The sequence below is a fragment of the Cricetulus griseus genome, chromosome 4 (genome assembly GCF_003668045.3).
Source record: "Cricetulus griseus strain 17A/GY chromosome 4, alternate assembly CriGri-PICRH-1.0, whole genome shotgun sequence".
Classification (NCBI taxonomy): Eukaryota; Metazoa; Chordata; class Mammalia; order Rodentia; family Cricetidae; genus Cricetulus; species Cricetulus griseus.
This window is the reverse complement of record NC_048597.1, coordinates 157,660,067-157,679,801: the sequence shown is the minus strand read 5'-3', so window position 1 is coordinate 157,679,801 and position 19,735 is coordinate 157,660,067. Positions and strand designations below refer to the sequence as shown.

General features: G+C 51.6%; 1 protein-coding gene and 1 pseudogene across 6 annotated transcripts; both read left to right on the top strand.

Moving 5' to 3' along the window:
* Positions 1–1,573: 1,573 nt before the first annotated feature.
* Positions 1,574–19,202, top strand: Sidt2 (SID1 transmembrane family member 2). Of its 6 annotated transcripts, XM_027412041.2 has the most exons (27): positions 1,577–2,069; positions 3,555–3,676; positions 3,910–4,074; positions 4,162–4,207; positions 4,778–4,879; positions 4,987–5,070; positions 6,818–6,917; positions 7,109–7,174; positions 8,613–8,706; positions 9,023–9,075; positions 10,097–10,165; positions 10,331–10,402; positions 10,584–10,646; positions 11,413–11,531; positions 11,875–11,948; positions 12,038–12,104; positions 12,607–12,680; positions 12,816–12,939; positions 13,470–13,587; positions 14,141–14,277; positions 14,527–14,635; positions 14,833–14,909; positions 15,081–15,127; positions 15,366–15,471; positions 15,912–16,022; positions 17,603–17,716; positions 17,807–19,202. In XM_027412041.2, the coding sequence occupies exons 1-27, from the start codon at positions 1,887–1,889 to the stop codon at positions 17,867–17,869; spliced, it is 2,559 nt and encodes an 852-aa protein (XP_027267842.1). In that variant the 5' UTR covers positions 1,577–1,886; the 3' UTR covers positions 17,870–19,202. The 6 variants fall into 6 exon arrangements, 5 of the variants coding, with proteins under 5 accessions (XP_027267844.1, XP_027267846.1, XP_027267842.1 ...); XM_027412042.2 differs by lacking the exon at positions 10,584–10,646 and having other exon boundaries at positions 1,578–2,069; XR_004769605.1 differs by lacking the exons at positions 17,603–17,716; positions 17,807–19,202 and having other exon boundaries at positions 1,574–2,069; positions 15,056–15,127.
* Positions 5,632–5,732, top strand: LOC113830892 (annotated as a pseudogene).
* Positions 19,203–19,735: the final 533 nt, after the last annotated feature.

The following is a 19,735-nucleotide window of genomic DNA, read 5'->3' as shown; positions in this document are numbered from 1 at the left end:
TAAAGAAATACAATACATATAATTGTAGGAAGTTATTTATTCACTTCTGATACTGGGGGCTGAATCCATAACCTTTTCTCTGTTTCTTTTTTTTTTTTTTTTTTTTTTGGTTTTTCGAGACAGGGTTTCTCTGTGTAGCTTTGGAGCCTATCCTGGCACTCACTCTGGAGATCAGGCTGGCCTCGAACTCACAGAGATCCGCCTGCCTCTGCCTCCCGAGTGCTGGGATTAAAGGCGTGCGCCACCAATGCCCGGCTGTTTCTTTATAAGTATCTGTGTGTGTGTGTGTGTGTGTGTGTGTGTGTGTGTGTGTGTGTGTGTGTGTGTATGTCAGGTCCATTTGCTACAGCATGAATGTGGAGGTCTGATGACAACTTGCAGAGTCAGGTTTCTCCTTTCTCCTTTCACCATCAGGGGCTTAGGGATGGAACTCGGGTCATCAGACATCATGGCAAGCACCTGCAGCCTCTGAACTACCTCATCCACTCTTTACACATTAAAATTTTTTAATGTTTGTTTTTCATTTATTTTTAAATTCTCATTTATTTTTGGTTTTTCAAGACAGTGTTTCTCTGTGTAACAGCTCTGGCTGTCCTGGAACTTGTAGACCAGGCTGGCCTCGAATTGCTGTCCACATATTTTGTTAGTATTTATTCCCAGGACACAGTCCCAGGAGTGGAATGACTGGATTAAAGGGTATAAAGCTCTTTTAAATCTCTAGAAGCACAGCACCAAAATATTTCCTGGAATAGTTTTTGCCAAGTAACACTGAAGGTCAGAATCTTTCCGTGGACTTGGTAAAAGCAAGCAGACCACGCGGAGGTGGTACGTCTTTAATCCCAGCATCCAGGAAGCAGAGGAGGTGGATCTCTGTGAGTTTGAGGCCAACCTGATCTACAGAGCGAGTTCCAGGACAGCCCTGGCTACACAGAGAAACCCTATCTCGAAAAACATAAACAGCCTCTGCAGAGAAGGTAAACAGCCCGCAGGCTGGAGGGCATCCTAGTCCTCGCAACAGTGTGGCCCCTGTAGTAGGAGGGGAGAGGCAACTCAGCTTCCATTTAGTGGGCGGGTGGTTCTTCAGTTTTTATGAACCAGTGAGAAGAAACAAAACAAAACAAAACATAAACGAAGCTGGGGTTAATGGGGCGGGGCGGGGGAAATGGGGAGGGATTCCTGCTTGAGCAAAGAACATCGGTCAACTAGACCCATCACGCTGTGAATCGCGCCTGTAATGCCAATACTAGGCGACAGAGGCGGGAGGAGGGTCAGAAGTTCAAGGCCCTCAAGCTTACACAATCGCTTCCAGGCCAGCCCGGGCTATCTGGGCTATGTGAGACCCATTCTCTAAAAAAAGCCAAAAGACAAAAACCGCGGACCACAAAAACAAGATTCCAACACCTAGTGGTTCTTCTCCAGACACTCGCAGGTCGGCGAAGGAGGCGGCGACGGCAGCGTGGGAAGCAGTTAGAGGCGGCCTGGCCCTTTAAACCCGCGTCGGTTTTCCCCTGACGTCAGCGGGCGGGCGCAGCCCCGCTGTTTACCGCGGCGCGGCGCCTGGTGGCCCAGAGTTCTGCGCCGCGTCCGCCGCCCTTAAAGGGCCCGCGTCCGGGAAGCTTCCGGGCCAGGGCCACCGCCGCCTCCGCTCTCCCGGCGCGAGCGGACGCCGGGTCTCCGGCCGGGCCGGGCCGGGCCGGGGTTGCGGGTCGCGGTGCCGCCCACGCGAGCTGGGGTCCGCGTGAGGCCCAGGAGCGGCTCCAGGGAGGGGACGCGTCCTATCTCTGGCCGGGGTTAAAGTTCTGGTCCCGGTGAGATGCTGGAAGCTGCTGCGGCAGCCGCAACGCGCCCGGTCGCCGTCCTGTCGCCATCCCCCGCCGCCCCGGGCCATGTTCGCCCGACGTCTGTCCTTGTGCGTGCTCCTGGTGGTCGCCGTCGAGAGCCACCTGGGGGCTCTGGGGCCCAAGAACGTCTCGCAGAAAGACGCGGAGTTTGAGCGCACCTACGCGGACGACGTCAACAGCGAGCTGCTCAACATCTACACCTTCAACCACACCGTGACCCGCAACCGGGTGAGCGCGGGACCCCACTGTCACAGGGTGGCTGAGAGGGTGGGTGCCCGGCCCGGCCCTGATGCCACTCCTGTCCCCCTCTCCGCCAGCCTCCGAGCCGCTCTCCCCTTGCCCGGGCCTCGTTTCCACCAGCTTTCCCTGCAGTTTCAGCTGGGCAGCTTGGGAAGTTCCCTGCCACCAGCTGTGATCTGGGCTGGTCTGTCCTGCTCCCTACCCTGGCTCGCAACTTGAAAGCTGCGTGAGGTCGGGGTGAGAGGGAAACTGGCTTCTACCGGGCTTGCTCAGACAACTCCCGGTTGGGGCCAACTTAGAACTGAAAAGCTCTGCTCCAGCAAGTTACTGCCACAATTCACAGGGAGGTGAAGGAGGCAGACCTTGCCTCACTCTGAAAGCCAGCTGGCCTTGTAAGTTGACGATGACAGAGATAAGGTCCTCCGCAAGCGGAGTGGCAAGAGAAAAGGGAGTTTGTTTCAAGCTGAGAACTGTCTGACTTCTTACTCATTTCTCCCCAGTAGTGAAAGTAGAAGGCAGGCTTAGCTGGGCCTAGGCAAAGTGCAGCCTGGGAGAATGCTTGCTGCCTGGCTGTGTGGCCTCCTGCCTAGCTCTCTTGCTCTCTCTCTTCAAGGCCCGATCTGGATTGACTGGGAAGCAGTGGAGTTTAGAACGAGGCATCTGGGATTTTCTTGCGGATGGGAAGGGGTTTGCTTTGTGGCAGGCCAGGGTCTACCATCAGGATCCATTCCCTGAACTTTGATTTCTTCTTTCAGTCCAGGGGTCTTCCTAGAAGAGGCCCCTACCCCAGATTTGGGGAAATGCTACCCCTAGATTTGGTTTCAGCAGCCTAGGAACCAGTAACATTCTTGTGATTTGTCACTTTCAAACTCTCACTGGCCTCTGTGGCTTCATTCACAGCATAGAGTGGGTTATTTAGAGGTGGGCAATTAAGGTTCCAACATAAAGCCACTTCACATTTGGCCCTTGGTCAGAAATAGAGATGCAACTTGCATTTCAACACTTTCCCCACTGTTCCTGTCTGCCCCTCCCTGCAGGGATCTGGCCTCCAAAGTAGTCCTGGAACCAGAGCTTTTTGCTGGTTTCCTGGTACACAAAGAGGAAGATTGAGGACACTTCTTGCTCTCCTCTGTCAGTGTGTGCACAGACATATGTGTATACACGTGTGCATGTCCATGTGTGTGCATATGGGCTATCTTGGAACCTCTTAAGGGCTCTTCTGCATATCCTGCAGTTGTCTCGGACCTGCTGCTCCACAAACCCACATCTTCCAAGAGCAAGTGAGCTTCCCCAAGCCTCATATCCCTCAGTGCCAGCTCCTTCTAGAGACAGAGCTTATTGCCACACAAGGAGAAGCATAGTGGTGTCCTGGCTGGCCAGGATGGATAGCACAGGGCATACAGTCTGTAGAGTCATGTGTTTGAGGGACAGTGGGGCTGAGTTTGAGTGAGAGCACTCCCTTGTCATCTGCAGACCGAGGGCGTGCGAGTGTCTGTGAACATCCTGAACAAGCAGAAAGGGGCGCCTTTGCTGTTCGTGGTCCGCCAGAAAGAGGCTGTTGTATCCTTCCAGGTGCCCTTAATCCTGCGAGGGCTGTGAGTAGGACCTGGGGATGAAGGGAGGGGCTGCCTACCCAGGTCTTGTAGGGAGCCTCACCCAGGAGAGCCTTTTGTTTCTCCTCCCTTCTCCCTGAGCCTGGTGTCATGAGGGCCAGCTTGGTCAGCCCAGAGTTTGGGAGGTATGGGGACCTGATAGAAAGAATTGGAGCCTCATTTCCCTATCGTGCCAGACTGGTTGGGACTAGTCACCTCTCTGTCTTGAACCATAGGTATCAGCGTAAGTACCTCTACCAAAAAGTTGAACGAACTCTGTGTCAGCCCCCCACCAAGAATGAGTCAGAGGTCCAGTTTTTCTATGTGGATGTGTCCACCCTGTCACCAGTCAACACCACTTACCAGCTCCGAGTCAATCGAGTGGACAATTTTGTACTCAGGTATTCAGGATAGAGCGAAGACACCATAAAACCTGAGTCATCTTCCCAACGAGTTAGGAGTGACTGGGGTTTTTCTCTGCCCTATAGGACTGGGGAGCCATTTACCTTCAATACCACTGCAGCCCAGCCCCAGGTAAAAACCCTTGTCAAAAATGGGGATCTCTTAGCTTGGCATGGTGGCACATGCCTTTAATCCTGGCATTCAGGAGGCAGAGGCAGGTAGATCTCTGAGTTTAAAGTCAGCTTGGTCTACACAGTGAGTTCCAAGCCAGCCAGGACTTGAAACCCCATTTCAAGATAGCAACAACAACAAAAAGAAAATTGGGGGCCGACTTGAACTGAGAACAGAAGCAGTCATTGGGATTACTAGGACCATAGTTAACGCAGTCTCTGTGGAGGGACTCTTGGAGGTCCTGTGTGGACAGACAGACAGGGACACTGCAGTGATAGGGTCTGGATGCTGTCTTTCCCACTCTGCCTCTCAGGCACTGTCCTGTGTGTCCAGCTGAGGTGGTGGGAGAGCAGAGCTCAGGGTCATGCAGGAATGGGCTACTCATGGCCAAGGCTCTTCTCCCCAGATAGCTTCATTGCCTGAGCCAAGAAGGTCCTGGCATCTCCTTTGTAGGAGACTGATCCCTTCTTAGAGAGGCAGAGAGAGCACCCTCCTGAGATAGCACTCTCTCCGCCCTTCCTTTATTCTCAGTACTTCAAATATGAGTTTCCTGATGGTGTAGACTCTGTAATTGTCAAAGTGACGTCCAAGAAGGCCTTCCCCTGCTCAGTCATCTCCATCCAGGATGTCCTGGTAAGTTGTCGCTCATTTTATCTTCCACCAGAAAATAATTGGGACATTGAAAAAGGGGCCAGAGCCCAGTCCCCTCTCCATCCACCTCTTTCTTCCTTCTCCTGTAGTGCCCTGTCTATGATCTAGACAACAACGTAGCCTTCATCGGCATGTACCAGACTATGACTAAGAAGGCTGCCATCACTGTACAGGTAGGAAATGTACATGGCCTGAGAGATGGGGTTGGCTGATGAGCTGGAGGCGTCCCCACACCCTGCACTTGTCTTTCTACCCATCCCTGCCTTACACCGGGGCTTCATAAACTTTTCCCACTGTGACCTTTGTGCTTGAGAAACTTTTCTCCACTGAGCCATCTCTCTAGCTCTTATTTTTTTTTTTATTTATTTTTTTAATCAGCAAGGGATTTTATTCAGGAGTAATGTGGAGGTACAGACCAGTTCTGCCACAAGAGCAGAGGTTCACTCAGAAGCAACACTCGTATTTCATTACTGTCAATGTTGAGGGTACCACTTTGCATAAGTGTATAGTACAAAGTGGCAGAAGCATATTTAGGGCCATTTTAGATATTGTTGAGTTCTTGCTTTAGCAACAAATATACTAAAATTAGAACGGGGTCTGGAGAGATGGCTCAGCAGTTAGGAGCACTGGCTGCTCTTCCTGAGGACCCAGGTTCAATTCCCAATACCCACATTGCAGCTCACAACTGTCTGTAACTGCAGTTCCAAGGGATCTGACACCCTCATAACAATGCACATAAAATAAATTAGAAATAAATAAAATTGGGAAGTTTTAGTGATTAGCATGGCCCCTGAGCAAAGATAGCATGCAAATTTGTGAAGCGTTTCATATTTTAAAAAAAATTGTTGAAAATCTTATCCTAATCCCAAGACAAAACTCAACGAGTACTGTAGCAACACAAAACAGTTTTGTAAACCAAACACCCTACCTAACACAATCCAGTCCTAAGATGTAGTGATTATCCTTACATGCTTGAGATGTGGTGGTAGGAAAATACTAGACGTCTTCTTTTCTGTTACTAAACCACTATGTTTCTATGAGAGCAGAAAACTTGGCGTGTGCAGTGAACACACTGCAGTTCAGAGCATACAATAGTCCAGCATCCAAGCTGGGTTTCAGACAGTGTTCCCTGGCTTCATGTGGTGAGATGGCATGTGTACACAAAGTACATATGTGTGTTCAGAACCAAGGCTGAGGTGACGTCACCCAATACAGGGGTGAGTGCTTTTAGTGAGTGCTTGGATGCAGGATGCACTTGATTTTAAATAATTTTTGGTTATCACACATTCAGAAGTCTTTCAGTGTTGCTGGATTCTTCAGCACCCCCTACTCCATTCCCGCAGTTTGGGGTGCTTTGATATATGTGAGTGGAGCCATCTCTTCTGGCTGGCGCCCCAAACCATCTGTGTGGGCCACATGCTCGTCCATTTGTTCACCTGGCTAGAGTGTGGGTACAGGTTTGGGCTCCAGCCCTAACTTCACAAAGATAATGGCAGCATCGCCGAGTGGTGGTGGCACACGCCTTTAATTCCAGCACTCGGGAGGCAGAGGCAGGTGGATCTATGTGAGTTCGAGACCAGCCTGGTCTACAAGAGCTAGTTCCAGGACAGCCTCCAAAGCCACAGGGAAACCCTGTCTCGAAAAACAAAAACAAAAACAAAAAAACAAAACAAAACAAAAAGATAATGGCAGCATCTCTCCTGTGGTTTAGCTTAGTAGTAGAGCATCTGCCTGCCATTTGAGAGGCCTTTATTAGACCCTCACTCAGTACCACAGAAATGTGAGGAAGGGGGATCTTTGTAGGGATTGAGTAAATTATACATAGGAAGAGCTTATAGGATCTGGTCCAAAGTTCAGATTCAGAGAAAAGTAGTGGTGATGACAGAGGTCATCCCTGTCTTCGTCCTCTTTATTCTACAGCGTAAAGACTTCCCCAGCAACAGTTTTTATGTGGTGGTGGTGGTGAAGACCGAGGACCAGGCCTGTGGGGGGTCCTTGCCCTACTATCCTTTTGTGGAAGGTATGTTTCATGCACTGTGTAGGGATGGGTCAGGCTCAGTGGCTTTGAAGGAGGCACAAGAGCCTCCGTGGCTATTGGTGGATCCGATGAGATGTGAGTTTGGGGCCCTAGATTCTCTGAGGCCAGGTTCCACCAACCCAGGCTAAGTTCCAAACAACCATTTCTTTTCCATTTTGACATTTTACTTCCAGATGAACCAGTGGATCAAGGGCATCGTCAGAAAACCCTATCAGTACTGGTTTCTCAAGCTGTCACATGTAAGTGTGGGTATCTGAGAAAGATGGACAAACCTCCCTGCTTCTTCCTCAGACCCAGGAAAGGATGTGTTCTTTGAATGGGAAGGGTGGCAAGGACCTTCCTACCCAGCAGGTACTGGGATGGAAAGGAGTGTTCTGAGCAGGTGTCCAGCCAGAGAAATTCAGAAGGTAGATCCCAGTGTAATATCGGACAGGGTCCATGGCCTAACTGAAGAGCAAGTTCTCATTTACTCCTTGTCACTTAGCAGTAGAATCTCTGTCCCGTCAGTTGTAGGTTTAGCCAGAATTAGAATATTGGGCCCCTAGTCAGTGCTCAGCAATGTCTATTGAGTTTTTAAATGGGATCCTTTCTAAACCGAAGAATATAAGATCGAAATAAGGAACTTGGCACAGTGGCACACCCCTCTTTAATCCCAGCAGTTTGGAGGTAGAAACAGGAAGATCAGCTCAGACTCATCCTTGGTTATGTCCTGAGTTCAAAGCCAGTTTGAACATGAGACCTTGTCTCAAAAAAGCAAAACAAAATAAACAGCAATGAAAACAACTGGGGCTGAGCCTGGCGTTGGTGGTGCATGCCTTTAATTCCAGCACTCAGGAGGCAGAGGCAGGTAGATCTCTGTGAGTTCGAGACCTGCCCAATCTGTAGAGCGAGTTCTAGGATAGCCTTGAAAGCTACAGAGAAACCCTGTCTCAAAAAAACAAAAAACAAACAAGAAATCCAGACAACTGGGGCTGGAGAAATGCCTCAGCTCCTAAAAGCACTGATTGTTCTTCCAGAGGATCCAAGTACTAATCTACAGCACCCACATGGCTGCTCACTACTGTCTGTAACTCTAGGATCTGATACACTCTTTTGGCTTTGATAGGCACCTATGTGATGGTGCACATATACATGCAAGCAAAGTATTCACACATAAAAAAACAAAAATAAATGCATCTTAAACAAGCAACTCTAAATGCAGTATACACACTAAGTAAATTAACTAAGAGCAAAATAAGGGATTGTGCTGGGAGAGCCACCTCTCCTGTGGATTATTTACTCAATACTAATTGAGCCATCTTGTTTGCTAAAACTACAGCTCTTAGGAAGCCCTTAGGTGGGAGCCAGGAGGGCTCTGTAGGGTCCTGAGAGCTGGGATGAGCAAAGGACAGGTCACTGAGAATGTACAATAGATAAGGCCACCTGGAGGCACCACCTTTGAGCTGTAGTTTGAAGCTTAGGCCAATGTGGAGTTTTGTAGAAGTAGGAGAGGAAGTTCTAGGAAACAACATGAGTCGAGTGCCAGAGTTTGGTGTATTGAACAATAGTTCATGCTGGCTGGCCATTGCTTTCAGGGGAAGAGGAACCAGATCCCTGGGGTCCCTTGGCATCCAGAGGCAGCATGGGAAGGGCTGCTGTGTTGTCACTGTACTCGCCTTCCTCTTTCCCTCTCCACAGCTGAGGCCTACGTTGGTGGGATGCTCTTTTGCCTGGGCATATTTCTCTCCTTCTACCTGCTGACTGTGCTCCTGGCCTGTTGGGAGAACTGGAGGTGAGGTGGGACTGCTGGGCTGTCCCTGCTCTAAAGTGGTTGTTGGACGGGGGCACGGGAGAGAGAATGGGATGGTCCCACTGGCCCTTCAGGGGTGGGCCAGACAAGCACTCATTGGGACCTGTGGTCCATGGACTATTTCTTTGTAAACAGGCTCATCCCATCATTCCTTCCCAAGCTGGGGACACCCTTTTATTCGCTGGTGTGTGAGAAGCCAAGGATTCAGGGGTTATATGCAAAGAGAGGATAGAAGGAAAGTTAGGCTAGCCTAAGACAGGTCCTCACCCTGCCTCTGTTGTCCTCTGAATTCCTGCAGGCAAAGGAAGAAGACTCTGCTGGTGGCCATAGACCGAGCCTGCCCAGAAAGTGGTATCTCCAGGGAACAGGGGTTGGGTGGATCTGTTGTGGGGAGACGGGGAGCAGGGCTGGGGAAGGGAAGGGTCAGAGAAGGGCAGGTTGGTGGCTTCTTCATGTTCAGCCTGGAAGTAACATTTCACAAGTGGAAACAGGTTGGGGGCTTGGCTCGCCCCTTCATAGACACTCTGGAAACTATCCTCTGGTTTGTACTGGTGGCTTGCTGTACTGCCAGCCTGCCTCAGGCTGTGCACCTCAGTCTCAAGTGGTTAACTTTCCATTCTCTCTCTTTCCTTCATCACTTCTCTCTGTGCCTTCCCTCCTGCTTGGACCTCTCTCTCAGCTTCTCTCCTTGGTAAGCTCCGGGTGCTGTGGGCAGAGGAGCTGCTGTCCAGGGGGAGGAAGGTGAAGCATAAGGGCTACCTAGGGAGGGCTTTAGGCACTAGATGTCATGTTCCTTGGTGGCTTAGATAGGTTGTTTCCTTGATCAACCTCTCTCAAGTTTTCTTTTCCTTTTTAATTAAAAATTCTTTTAAGCTGGGCGTTGGTGGCGCACGCCTTTAATCCCAGCACTTGGGAGGCAGAGGCAGGCGGATCTCTGTAAGTTCGAGGCCAGCCTGGTCTCCAGAGCCAGTGCCAGGATAGACTCCAAAGCTACACAGAGAAACCCTGTTTTGTTTCTCAGAAAAACAAAAACAAATTCTTTTTAGACAAGATCTCATTCATAGCTCAGGATAGCCTGAAACTGATTATGTAGTGCAGGCTAGCCTCAAGTATGTAGCACTGGTCTTGTCTTAGCTAGGCAAGTGCTAGGATTAAAGGCATGGCCTACCATGCCCAGCTTGTTCCCACTTTTAGAACACAGGGTGGCTTGTCTGCTTGAAGTGATATGTTGTGGGGTGAGGTGGGTGTTGGGATCTGTGGTCTTTCTTACTGCTGGCATGGCTCCTCTGTGGCTTTCCCAGGTTCTCCCTTCTCTCCCCCCACCCCTTCCCTTTGCTCACAGGTCTAAGTGGACCTTGACTTCTCATTGCAGGTCATCGGGTCTTGGCCGATTCCTTTCCTGGCAATGCCCCTTATGAGGGTTACAACTATGGCTCCTTTGGTACGTGTCAAAGTCAGGACTGCATTTGCCCATGCCCAGCCACAGCTTCTGCTGCCGCCTCCTGTTGGCCATGCCCTTGCAGCTACTCAGGGCTCTCTAGGAAAAGTTCTGGAGTCTCATTCTGAGGTCACTCCCACCTGCCTCACCACTTATTCCCGCCTGCAGAAAATGCTTCCGGATCCACTGATGGGCTGGCTGAAAGCACGGGTTCAGGGGACATCTCTTACGGTTACCAGGGTGAGTGAGCCATGGAGTGGGGTGTGTGCTGCAGGGCTGCTGTTGACTAGCTGAAACTTCCTGGTGGGCGGTTGCCTCTGTGCCAGATGCTGGAACCAGGGAAGGGCTGCTCTTCTGCCCCCTTCTTCCTCTCTTTCCTACTTGGCCTCAGTTCCCCTGTAACTTTCCCTTTCCTTTGAAGGGCACGACCAGTTCAAGCGGCGCCTTCCCTCTGGCCAGATGCGGCAGCTGTGCATTGCCATGGGTAGATGTGGGGAGGGGGTAGGGCTGCCCTGCCAATCAATTCCTGCCAGGATGGTCGGTCAGTGGAGCTGGCCATCCCTGGGGCCAGAAAGATGTTTAGTGCATGGCTTCCCTATCAAGGTCCACCAGTGCCAGCCCGTGTGTCTTCTGAGATAGACAGGCACTGGCCGCCAGTAAGATGTCCTAGTTCACTGTCTTCTTGCCAGCGTCCTCCTTCCCTGGCTTGCTGGCCAAGGGATCCTGGGTCTGGGTGTCACCTTCTGGCCTTTAGGGGTTTGGGTCGGGTGAGGTAACAGGAGGAGGCTTGTGAAGGCAGGAGATGAAGACAAGGATTGGTGCTTTTTCTCACACCCTTTCCTCTAACTAGGGTTTAACCCAAGGGTGGCCATGGCTTGTCTTCTCAGAACCCCACAGGACTGGGCACCTTTTAATCTGCATGATTGGCTAAGTTCAGTCCTGTACTTGTAACTGGGGTCCACTCAGTGTCCTGGCCTGGAAAGCGCTAGCTCAGGGACCAGAGCCAGGAGTGGAGCAGGCCTGCAGTCATTCTTGTTCAGTGGCCTCTGGCAGAACTCCCACTGGCTCCCACTGAGTTAGGAGTGCATCTCCTCCCAGCATCTGAGCCACCTGCCCTACTGCTCTGAGCCTTGGCCCACAATTCGCCTCTTCCCCATTGTTGGATAATTCTGACATTTGCTTCTGATGGGTGGGGGCAGACCCAGTGTTTGGTCCTGCTGGCCCACACCCTTTTTCTTTGCCATTCCTAGACCGTTCCTTTGACCCAGTGGGTACTCGGCCACGATTGGACTCCATGAGCTCTGTGGAAGAGGATGACTATGACACATTGACTGATATTGATTCAGACAAAAATGTCATTCGCACCAAGGTTTGACATACATGGCCTGACACTGGTCAGGGTTTCTGGAGGAAGGGACTCTGTTGAGGTCACACCCAGCATGTCTCTGTGACTTGTTAGGGATGTGAAGGGGAAGGGCTGATCTGGGACAGGTAGGATGGGTTCTAGGAGAAGTCAGCCTGATTTCTAGTTTCTTCCAGACTAATTGGGCAAGCCCTCTTGACCTAATTAGCCACAGAAGTGGGGAGTTCCAGAACCCTGCCGACTGAATTCTGGGCTTCTCTGAGGGAAGCCCCATGTGCCTGCCCTAACCTGGGTGGCAGGGGTTCCCCCAGGTGCTGGGTAAGTGAGGCTCACTCCTGCTTCTCCTTAGCAATATCTCTGTGTGGCTGATCTGGCACGAAAGGACAAACGTGTTTTGCGGAAAAAGTACCAGATTTACTTCTGGTGAGTGGGCTACACAGACAGGGAGTCCTGTTACTACAGGGCAGCTTCATGGGTCCTGCCCACCTTACCACGGCCCTCCCGCCCCTCAGGAACATAGCAACCATTGCGGTCTTCTACGCCCTTCCTGTGGTGCAGCTGGTCATCACCTATCAGACGGTGAGAGGGCGAGGGTTGGAGCATCTGTCTGTGACTGCCTCACCCTTTAGAACCATTGCAGGCAGAGGCTGCTGTGAACATAGGTCAAGGGACCAGCTTTCAGATCCCAATTCTACTTTTGCTGTGAGACACTGGACTTCTGAGCAGTCTCTTCACCTGCGAATTGGGGGCAAAGTGAAGCTGGGGTTGGGTCTACAAAATAGAGGTCACAGGACTTTGTGAGTGTGACTTCCCTCCCCTTACTGTGAGGCACATATATAAAGAGGACAATGGCAGGCATCTGTGCCACCTAAAGCACACACACACACACACACACACACACACACACACACACACACACATACACACACTCACTCTTAAAAGAGCACCAGCCTGGGTACTGTGTACACACATGTCAGCCAGGCTGGTACTGCTTTTGACTTGCCAGTTGGACCCAGGTGGTGTGGCACGGGCTCCTTGCTGAGTCAGGCATGTTAATACCTTTGCACCCCTGCCCCCACAGGTGGTGAATGTCACAGGGAACCAGGACATCTGCTACTACAACTTCCTCTGTGCCCACCCACTGGGTAACCTCAGGTGGGGATTGTGCTGGCCTAGGGGTGGGTAGGGTAGGCAGCAGTGAGCAGTGCAGGGTAGGGCTTTGTGAATCCTGCTGGCAGAAGAAAGGGAAGGGCCTGAGTGTAAGCTATGTGCGTGTCTTGTGCCCTCTAGCGCCTTCAACAACATCCTCAGCAACCTGGGCTACATCCTGCTGGGGCTGCTCTTCCTGCTCATCATTCTGCAGCGAGAGATCAATCACAACCGGGCCCTGATGCGAAATGACCTCTATGCTCTGGTAAGCCAGCCACTGCCCACCAAGGCTTCCACCTGGCAAGGAGACTTTGTCTAATCCAACTCTACTATCTATCCTGACCCTGCCCTGCCCTCCCCTCCCCTGCCCTGCCCTTCCCTGCCCTGCCCTGCCCTGCCCTGCCCTTCCCTTCCCTTCCCCTCCCCTCCCTTCCCTTCCCTTCCCATTCTTTCTCTTCCCTTTCCTTCTCTTCCCTTCCCTTCCCTTCCCTACCTTGCCTTGCCCTGCCCTGCCCTGCCCAGGTCTGCCCTGCCTTTCTGGGTTCTGCCCTGCCCACATTTCCCCTACTCTTCCTTGCCTTCTCTACCCTACCCACTCTTGCCCTGCTCTGCTTTCCCCTTCCCTGCTCAGCTGTTCTATCCTGCCCTACTCTGTTCTTCCCTGCCTTGTACAACACACCCTACTACCCACTCACTCCATAGCCCAGTCCTTTTCCTCCTCCGTCCCCTTGGGTCTCCTCTCAGGACACTTCTCTTTCCACTTCACTTTTCTTTTCCTTCTCTTTCAATCTGTAGGAGTGTGGGATCCCTAAACACTTCGGTTTATTCTATGCCATGGGCACAGCGCTGATGATGGAGGGACTGCTGAGCGCCTGTTACCACGTCTGCCCCAACTATACTAACTTCCAGTTTGGTGAGTGCTGTCTCCTTGTCTGCTTGAACCTCTACCATCCCACCTGGTAGGAGCCTTGGAGGATGGCCTCTGACTAGAAGATGGCCAGGTAAACTAGGTAGTGGTGGCACACACCTTTAATTCCAGATCTCTGTGTGTTCAAGACCAGCCTGGTCTACAGATTGAGTTCCAGGACAGTCAGGGCTACACATACAGAGAGACCCTGTTTTGAAAACAAACAAACAAACAAACAAACAAAAAAAAACAAAGGAAGGAAGAATATGGCCATCTGTCCTGCCTCCTCTCCAGTCATTCCTACAGAAACTGAAAAGACAAAACCTTCAGGAAATACTCCCTGACTTCAGGGTTTTCATATACCAAGACCCTCAAACTAAGTTGTTCTTAACTTCAGAGAGCAGCAGACTGGCTAAAAAGTTGTGTGATTCAGGGGGCTAAAGCGCTGACCCTCCAACTTGCTCATAGCATTCCAAGGCACTCTTTGCTTGTCCGGGCTGAGAGTTGTGTATGGAGTCCCCATGGGTGTCTCTTTAGCTCACATCCTGTTCCTACCCAGACACCTCATTCATGTACATGATTGCTGGCCTCTGCATGCTGAAGCTCTACCAGAAGCGGCACCCAGATATCAACGCCAGTGCCTACAGTGCATATGCCTGCTTGGCCATCGTCATCTTCTTCTCCGTTCTGGGCGTGGTGAGGGCCTTGTCTACTCTGCACACCCCATGGGAAAGGCACATGCATACACACGTGGGGGTGCACTCATCCTGTCCTCCACTGCTGGAGAGGTTCTGCCTCTTCCCTAAGGGGCCATCCTGGGTCCCTCTATAACTGCAGCCTAACCAAACAGCCTGTCTAGTAAGAATGCAGACAAAGAAGGCAAAGAAGGGCATGGGAACAGCTACCCTCAGCAGCCCCTCACCCCACATTGGGGCTTCTCCACAGGTTTTTGGCAAAGGGAACACGGCCTTCTGGATCGTCTTCTCGGTCATCCATATCATTTCCACCCTGCTCCTCAGCACACAGCTCTACTACATGGGCCGCTGGAAGCTGGGTAAGGTCATGCCCAGGGCAGGGTGTATGAGGGTATGGGGGACCTTGGGTACCTGGACACAGGGACTTTAGATTTCTTGGGCTGGGATGGAGGAGTCACTGGGTAGGAAATTGAGAGTGCTCCTTGACACTACTATGCTGTGAAGTACCTGGCTCCTCTCAACCATGCCATCTCATTGCCACACCCTCTCATTGCAGACTCTGGCATCTTCCGCCGCATCCTCCACGTGCTGTACACAGACTGCATCCGGCAGTGCAGTGGGCCTCTTTATATGGTACCTGCCCAGCTCCCTAACCCCTTCCTCCTCTGACTCCCTCCTCCCTGTGGGATCAAGGTGTGTCAGAGAACACAGGGTAGGGTGGGGACAGGCTGACTTGAGCCTTCTGCCACTTGTCTCCCTGTCTCTCTTCCCTGTCTCAGTCCCTGTGTCTCTGCTTCCCTTCAGGACCGCATGGTACTCCTGGTCATGGGCAACATTATCAACTGGTCTCTGTGAGTGTGGCCGTGGAGTCAGCTGGGACACAGTCAGCCACAGGCTGACTTAGGGGACTAGAGACAGTTTTGAGGTGTTGAACATAAAGGATGGGGGATAAAGAGAGATGTGTTAGCCCCTGGGCTTCTAGACCCTTCTGTAAGCCTGCGAACACAGTCCAATATAATGATGAGGCATGGTGGGGTATGGGCAGACGTGAGGCCCTCCCTCTTACCCCAGACTCACTCCTCCTTTCAGGGCTGCATATGGACTCATCATGCGCCCCAATGACTTTGCCTCCTACTTGCTGGCAATTGGCATCTGCAACCTGCTGCTTTATTTTGCCTTCTATATCATTATGAAGGTAAGTGGGAAGGGCTGAGAGGAGGGAGCTGTTCTGTTCCTGTATCTTTGACAGTGAGGTTTGGGGGGGTGGTTTGAATCTCTTGTATGTACTCTTGGGAGCCACCTGCTAAGCAAGTGCTCTGCCACCAAGCCATGCTCCAGCCCGAGTTCACTGACCTTGTGATAGACCAGGCCTCTGAGGACTGGTGTCTCCCAGTGACTTTCCATGTAGTTCAGTGTGAGGGATCACACACCCCCTGCCCCCGCAAAGTGCCTTTGTTGGCTCAGGGATTTGGGTATGTGGACACCTAGCTTAGGGTGGATATCGGGCAAAGACACAAGGCTGCCAGCATGGGACTTGGTTGGGTTCTATGGTTGAGCCCTGTGAATATGGGAGGGACCCGGGTAAGAACACAAAGGTGGGCAGTGGCCTGGCTGACAGCCGCATGTTCTCCCTAGCTCCGCAGTGGAGAGAGGATCAAACTTATCCCCCTACTCTGCATCATCTGTACCTCTGTGGTCTGGGGTTTTGCGCTTTTCTTCTTCTTCCAGGGACTCAGCACGTGGCAGGTAAGTAGTCACCTCCAGGCTTGTAGCAAGCCAACCCATGGCACGTTCTCCACCTGTGGCCAGGCCTTCCTTAGTGACTTCTCACTAAAGCCTCCTGATCAGCGTGCCAGCATGGAAATTTGGGCCTGTTACCTCAAAGGCAGCTGAGTCTCAAGAGAGGTCAAGTGATGTCCCCTAGAGCATAGAGCTAGTGTGTGACAGATGTGGTTTAAAACCAGGCACATTTGTTTTCTTACTGCCTCAAAGGACATCTGGTATGCATCAATCTATAAATCTGTGAAATGAATATGTCATGCCAAGCGGTGGTGGCACACGCCTTTAATGCCACTACTCAGGAGACAGAGGCAGGTGGATCTCTGTGAGTTTGAGGCCAGCCTGGTCTACAGAGTAAGTTACAGGACAGCCAGGGCCACACAGAGAAACCCTGTCCAGAAAAACAAAATAGGAACATAACATGGCCTCTGCCTATATAGCCTTGAATTCACAGTAGTCTAGTTCAAAAGAGACACTGGTAGCAAATGTCTGGTTTTTTATTTAGGGCCAAGGATCAAAACTGTGCCCTTGTACATGCTGAGTACATGCTCTGCCACTAAGCCACACACCTGCATATCTAGTTCATGTTTGAAATGAAAGACAAAAGCAAGTTAAGGTAGAGGAGTATGCAGGAGAGAGAAGGGTGAGGCTTCTGAGTTAGGCGACCTGGGAGAGCTTTCTGGAGGAAGCAGGCTCTGTTCTTGCCCGTAGTCTCGTGGATAAAACTATGTAACTCAGGCACTGTCGCCTGAGCAATCACACAGGTTGGAATGACCAAGGCAACTTTGATGTGCAAGAACACACTGATTTGGGAGCTTGGCAAAGACCCGAGCATTCCATGGGGTCAGACTTGTCTTGGTCTGTGTCCTCAGCACAGGCTGTTCCAGACATAGGGTCAGAAAATGTTTGTGGCACAGAGGTGTGGGTAGAGCAGGGAGGATCTGAAGTGTCAGCCATGACCACTGTTGTCTGGGAACAGGGCATGGCCTGGTATAGGACTTGGGACAAAACTACCCTGAGGTCACTTGAGAGCAAGGCCAAGCCCCAGCAGGCAATTAGCTGGGGCTTTTTTTTTTTTTTTTTTAGATTTTATTTATTTATTATGTATACAACATTCTGCTTCCATGTATATCTGCACACCAGAAGAGGGCACCAGATCTCATAACGAATGGTTGTGAGTCACCACGTGGTTGCTGGGAATTGAACTCAGGACCTCTGGAAGAGTAGTTGGTGCTCTTAACCTCTGAGCCATCTCTGCAGCCTGAGCTGGGGCTTTCTGAGTGGAAGCCATGCAGTCATCCCAGCCGCATGCTCCTGGCTACAAAGAGAAGTCAGGACTAAAGGGGCGAGGAGGAATGAGAAGCAAAGAGTGAAATTGGTGGATCTGAGAAAAGCCAATGTTAGCCGTGGGGGGTGAGAGTGAGTCACGAGCCAGAGCAGGGTGCTTCCTGCCAGGGATGGGGGGTGCCATGGAGTTGGTCAGAGGTAGGTTTGGACCTGGCCTCGCCAGAGCAGTCAGTAGGCTAATGGACATGTCCCTCTGCCAGAAAACCCCCGCAGAGTCCAGGGAACACAACCGTGACTGCATCCTGCTTGACTTCTTTGATGACCATGACATCTGGCACTTCCTGTCCTCCATTGCCATGTTTGGGTCCTTCCTGGTATGTGTAATGTACCTGGCCTGAGGGTGGAGTGGGTGGTAGAGTAGATGGCCCCTCCTTCCCTGTGCCTGACCCTCTGTCCACCCTTAGGTTTTGCTGACATTGGATGATGACTTGGACACAGTACAGCGGGACAAGATCTATGTCTTCTAGCAGCATACTAGGACCCAGGCTTCACCTCATGGGGGTCTGAGCGCCTCTGCATCACCTGCCAGGTGCCACCATAGCACCAAGGGTGTGAGTCCCAACTCTGCTGCCCAGTGTTGGATGGTGTGGCAGGACTTGGAGATTCCAGCCCAGGCCTGACTCAGGACAGTTGCTGGTGGCACCGAGCCTTGCAGTTGCCTCTGCTGTGGAAGAGGCCTGCTCCCCATCCCCCAAACACTGGCCAAATTGCTGCTTTCTTCTCAGTGTTGGGTCCTCCCCAGGACCCTTGTCTGTCCATCCGTTTTGTCTATCCACTGGCTCTCCGTTTGTCCCTTTGGAGAAGGAAGGTGGGAAGGCAATGCCCTATCCCATTTCATGCCTTCATTCTCCCTCCTCTCAGTGCAGGACCCCTTCCCCCCCAGCCCGCCCTTGCTCTCATGCTCTGCTCTAGAACCCTGGTCTGGTGCCTGATTCTCTGTCCAGCACCAGGACCCCAGTTCTCTCTGGGTCTACAGCTGGCTGCTATCACTGCCCACTCTGGCCCACCAGGATGGATGCAGGTAGGAGACTTTGGGGGCCGGCCAGCTGGTGCCAGGTTTATGGTGCTAAGGCCTGCAAGGGCCTAGGTACAACCCTCCTCCCTCTACCCTGTGCTTAGAGCTGGCTCTTGAGCAGTGAGTCAGTCCAGTTTGAGTCTGATCTGGGGGCTGAACTCAGAGGTCACTTCTCATCCGACCAGCTGCCGGAATGATGCCAGCACCAGGGTTGGTGAGAAGTGGCAACTCAGTGTCCCCTTGCACACCCACAGTCCTGCCAAGCCCCAGATGGGGACCTCTCAGTGCCATTGACACTGCCCAAGAATGTCCAGAGGCCATGGAGGAATGGTGCCAAGCACACAGCCCCTTTTGCCTCTTTCACGGGAGCAGGAACCCCAGTGCCTGTTTTAGAAAGGGAGGGACATGCCAGGTCCCTGTTTGTTCCTGGCCCTGCCTCACTATAGGACTCAGGGCTGGCTTCTGAGTTTCCGTCCAGTATTTAGCCAAGTTCTGTGTTAGTCATATGGGCCTAAGAGCCTTGGTGTTTACATGGAGTCACCCAGCTCTGGGCCCTGGCCACTCTGGTCCTTGGCTCCATTTCACTCCACCAAGTCCATTCCAGATGCCAAGGGGGTTGGGGTCCTGGAATGTATTTCATTCTGTCCACCATGTTTTTATAGCTCTCGGGCTGGGAGAAGAGGCAGGTCTGGGTCTTTGTTTCATAGCTCTGTTCTGTGTCTCATGCTATGGTTGCAATTCTGTTTCTATGAATGAGTACATTCAATAAAGACAACCAGACCTGGGCTCTGGGCTCTTATTCTTTGGTTGGGTGGTACAGGAGCCTCCAGTCCTATTCCTTCTGGCTTTCCCCTCTCATTTCTGTGCTGGATTGGAAACTGCAGTTCCTGGATCCCACCAAGGTTTTCCACATCCTCAGGCCACCTGTTAATTCTGTAAGCATTTGACTCTACTCTGCACCAAGCACTGTGCCGACAGATGTAAGATACTGAAGATGTCTCTGTGTCTTCTTTCCTAGGGTGGCACACAGCACCTGCCTCTGCCTACCAGGTAGATGTCAGCATCCTTTCCAATCAGCTAGCCAGGTTGACAGGTAGATAGATATCCAGGCCATGCCTGAAGGCAGAGAACTTGCAGACCAAGGTTTTCAAGGCTGTTCAGACTGGGTGGTGTTGGTGGTACACATCTTTAATCCCAGCACTTGGGGATAGAGGCAGGTGATCTCTGAATTTGAGGCCAGCCTGGTGAACAAAACAAGTCCTAGGACAGCCACAGCTACAGAGAAACCCTGTCTCGAAACAAAAAGGCTGTTCAGGAA

Coding starts and splice junctions, on each gene's coding strand:
- Sidt2 (XM_027412041.2), top strand. CDS start 1,887: ATGTTCGCCCGACGTCTGTCCTTGTGCGTGCTCCTGGTGGTCGCCGTC. Junction 10,647..11,412: donor GCAGCTGTGCATTGCCATGG/GTAGATGTGGGG, acceptor TGCCATTCCTAG/ACCGTTCCTTTGACCCAGTG. Junction 14,636..14,832: donor CATGGGCCGCTGGAAGCTGG/GTAAGGTCATGC, acceptor CTCTCATTGCAG/ACTCTGGCATCTTCCGCCGC.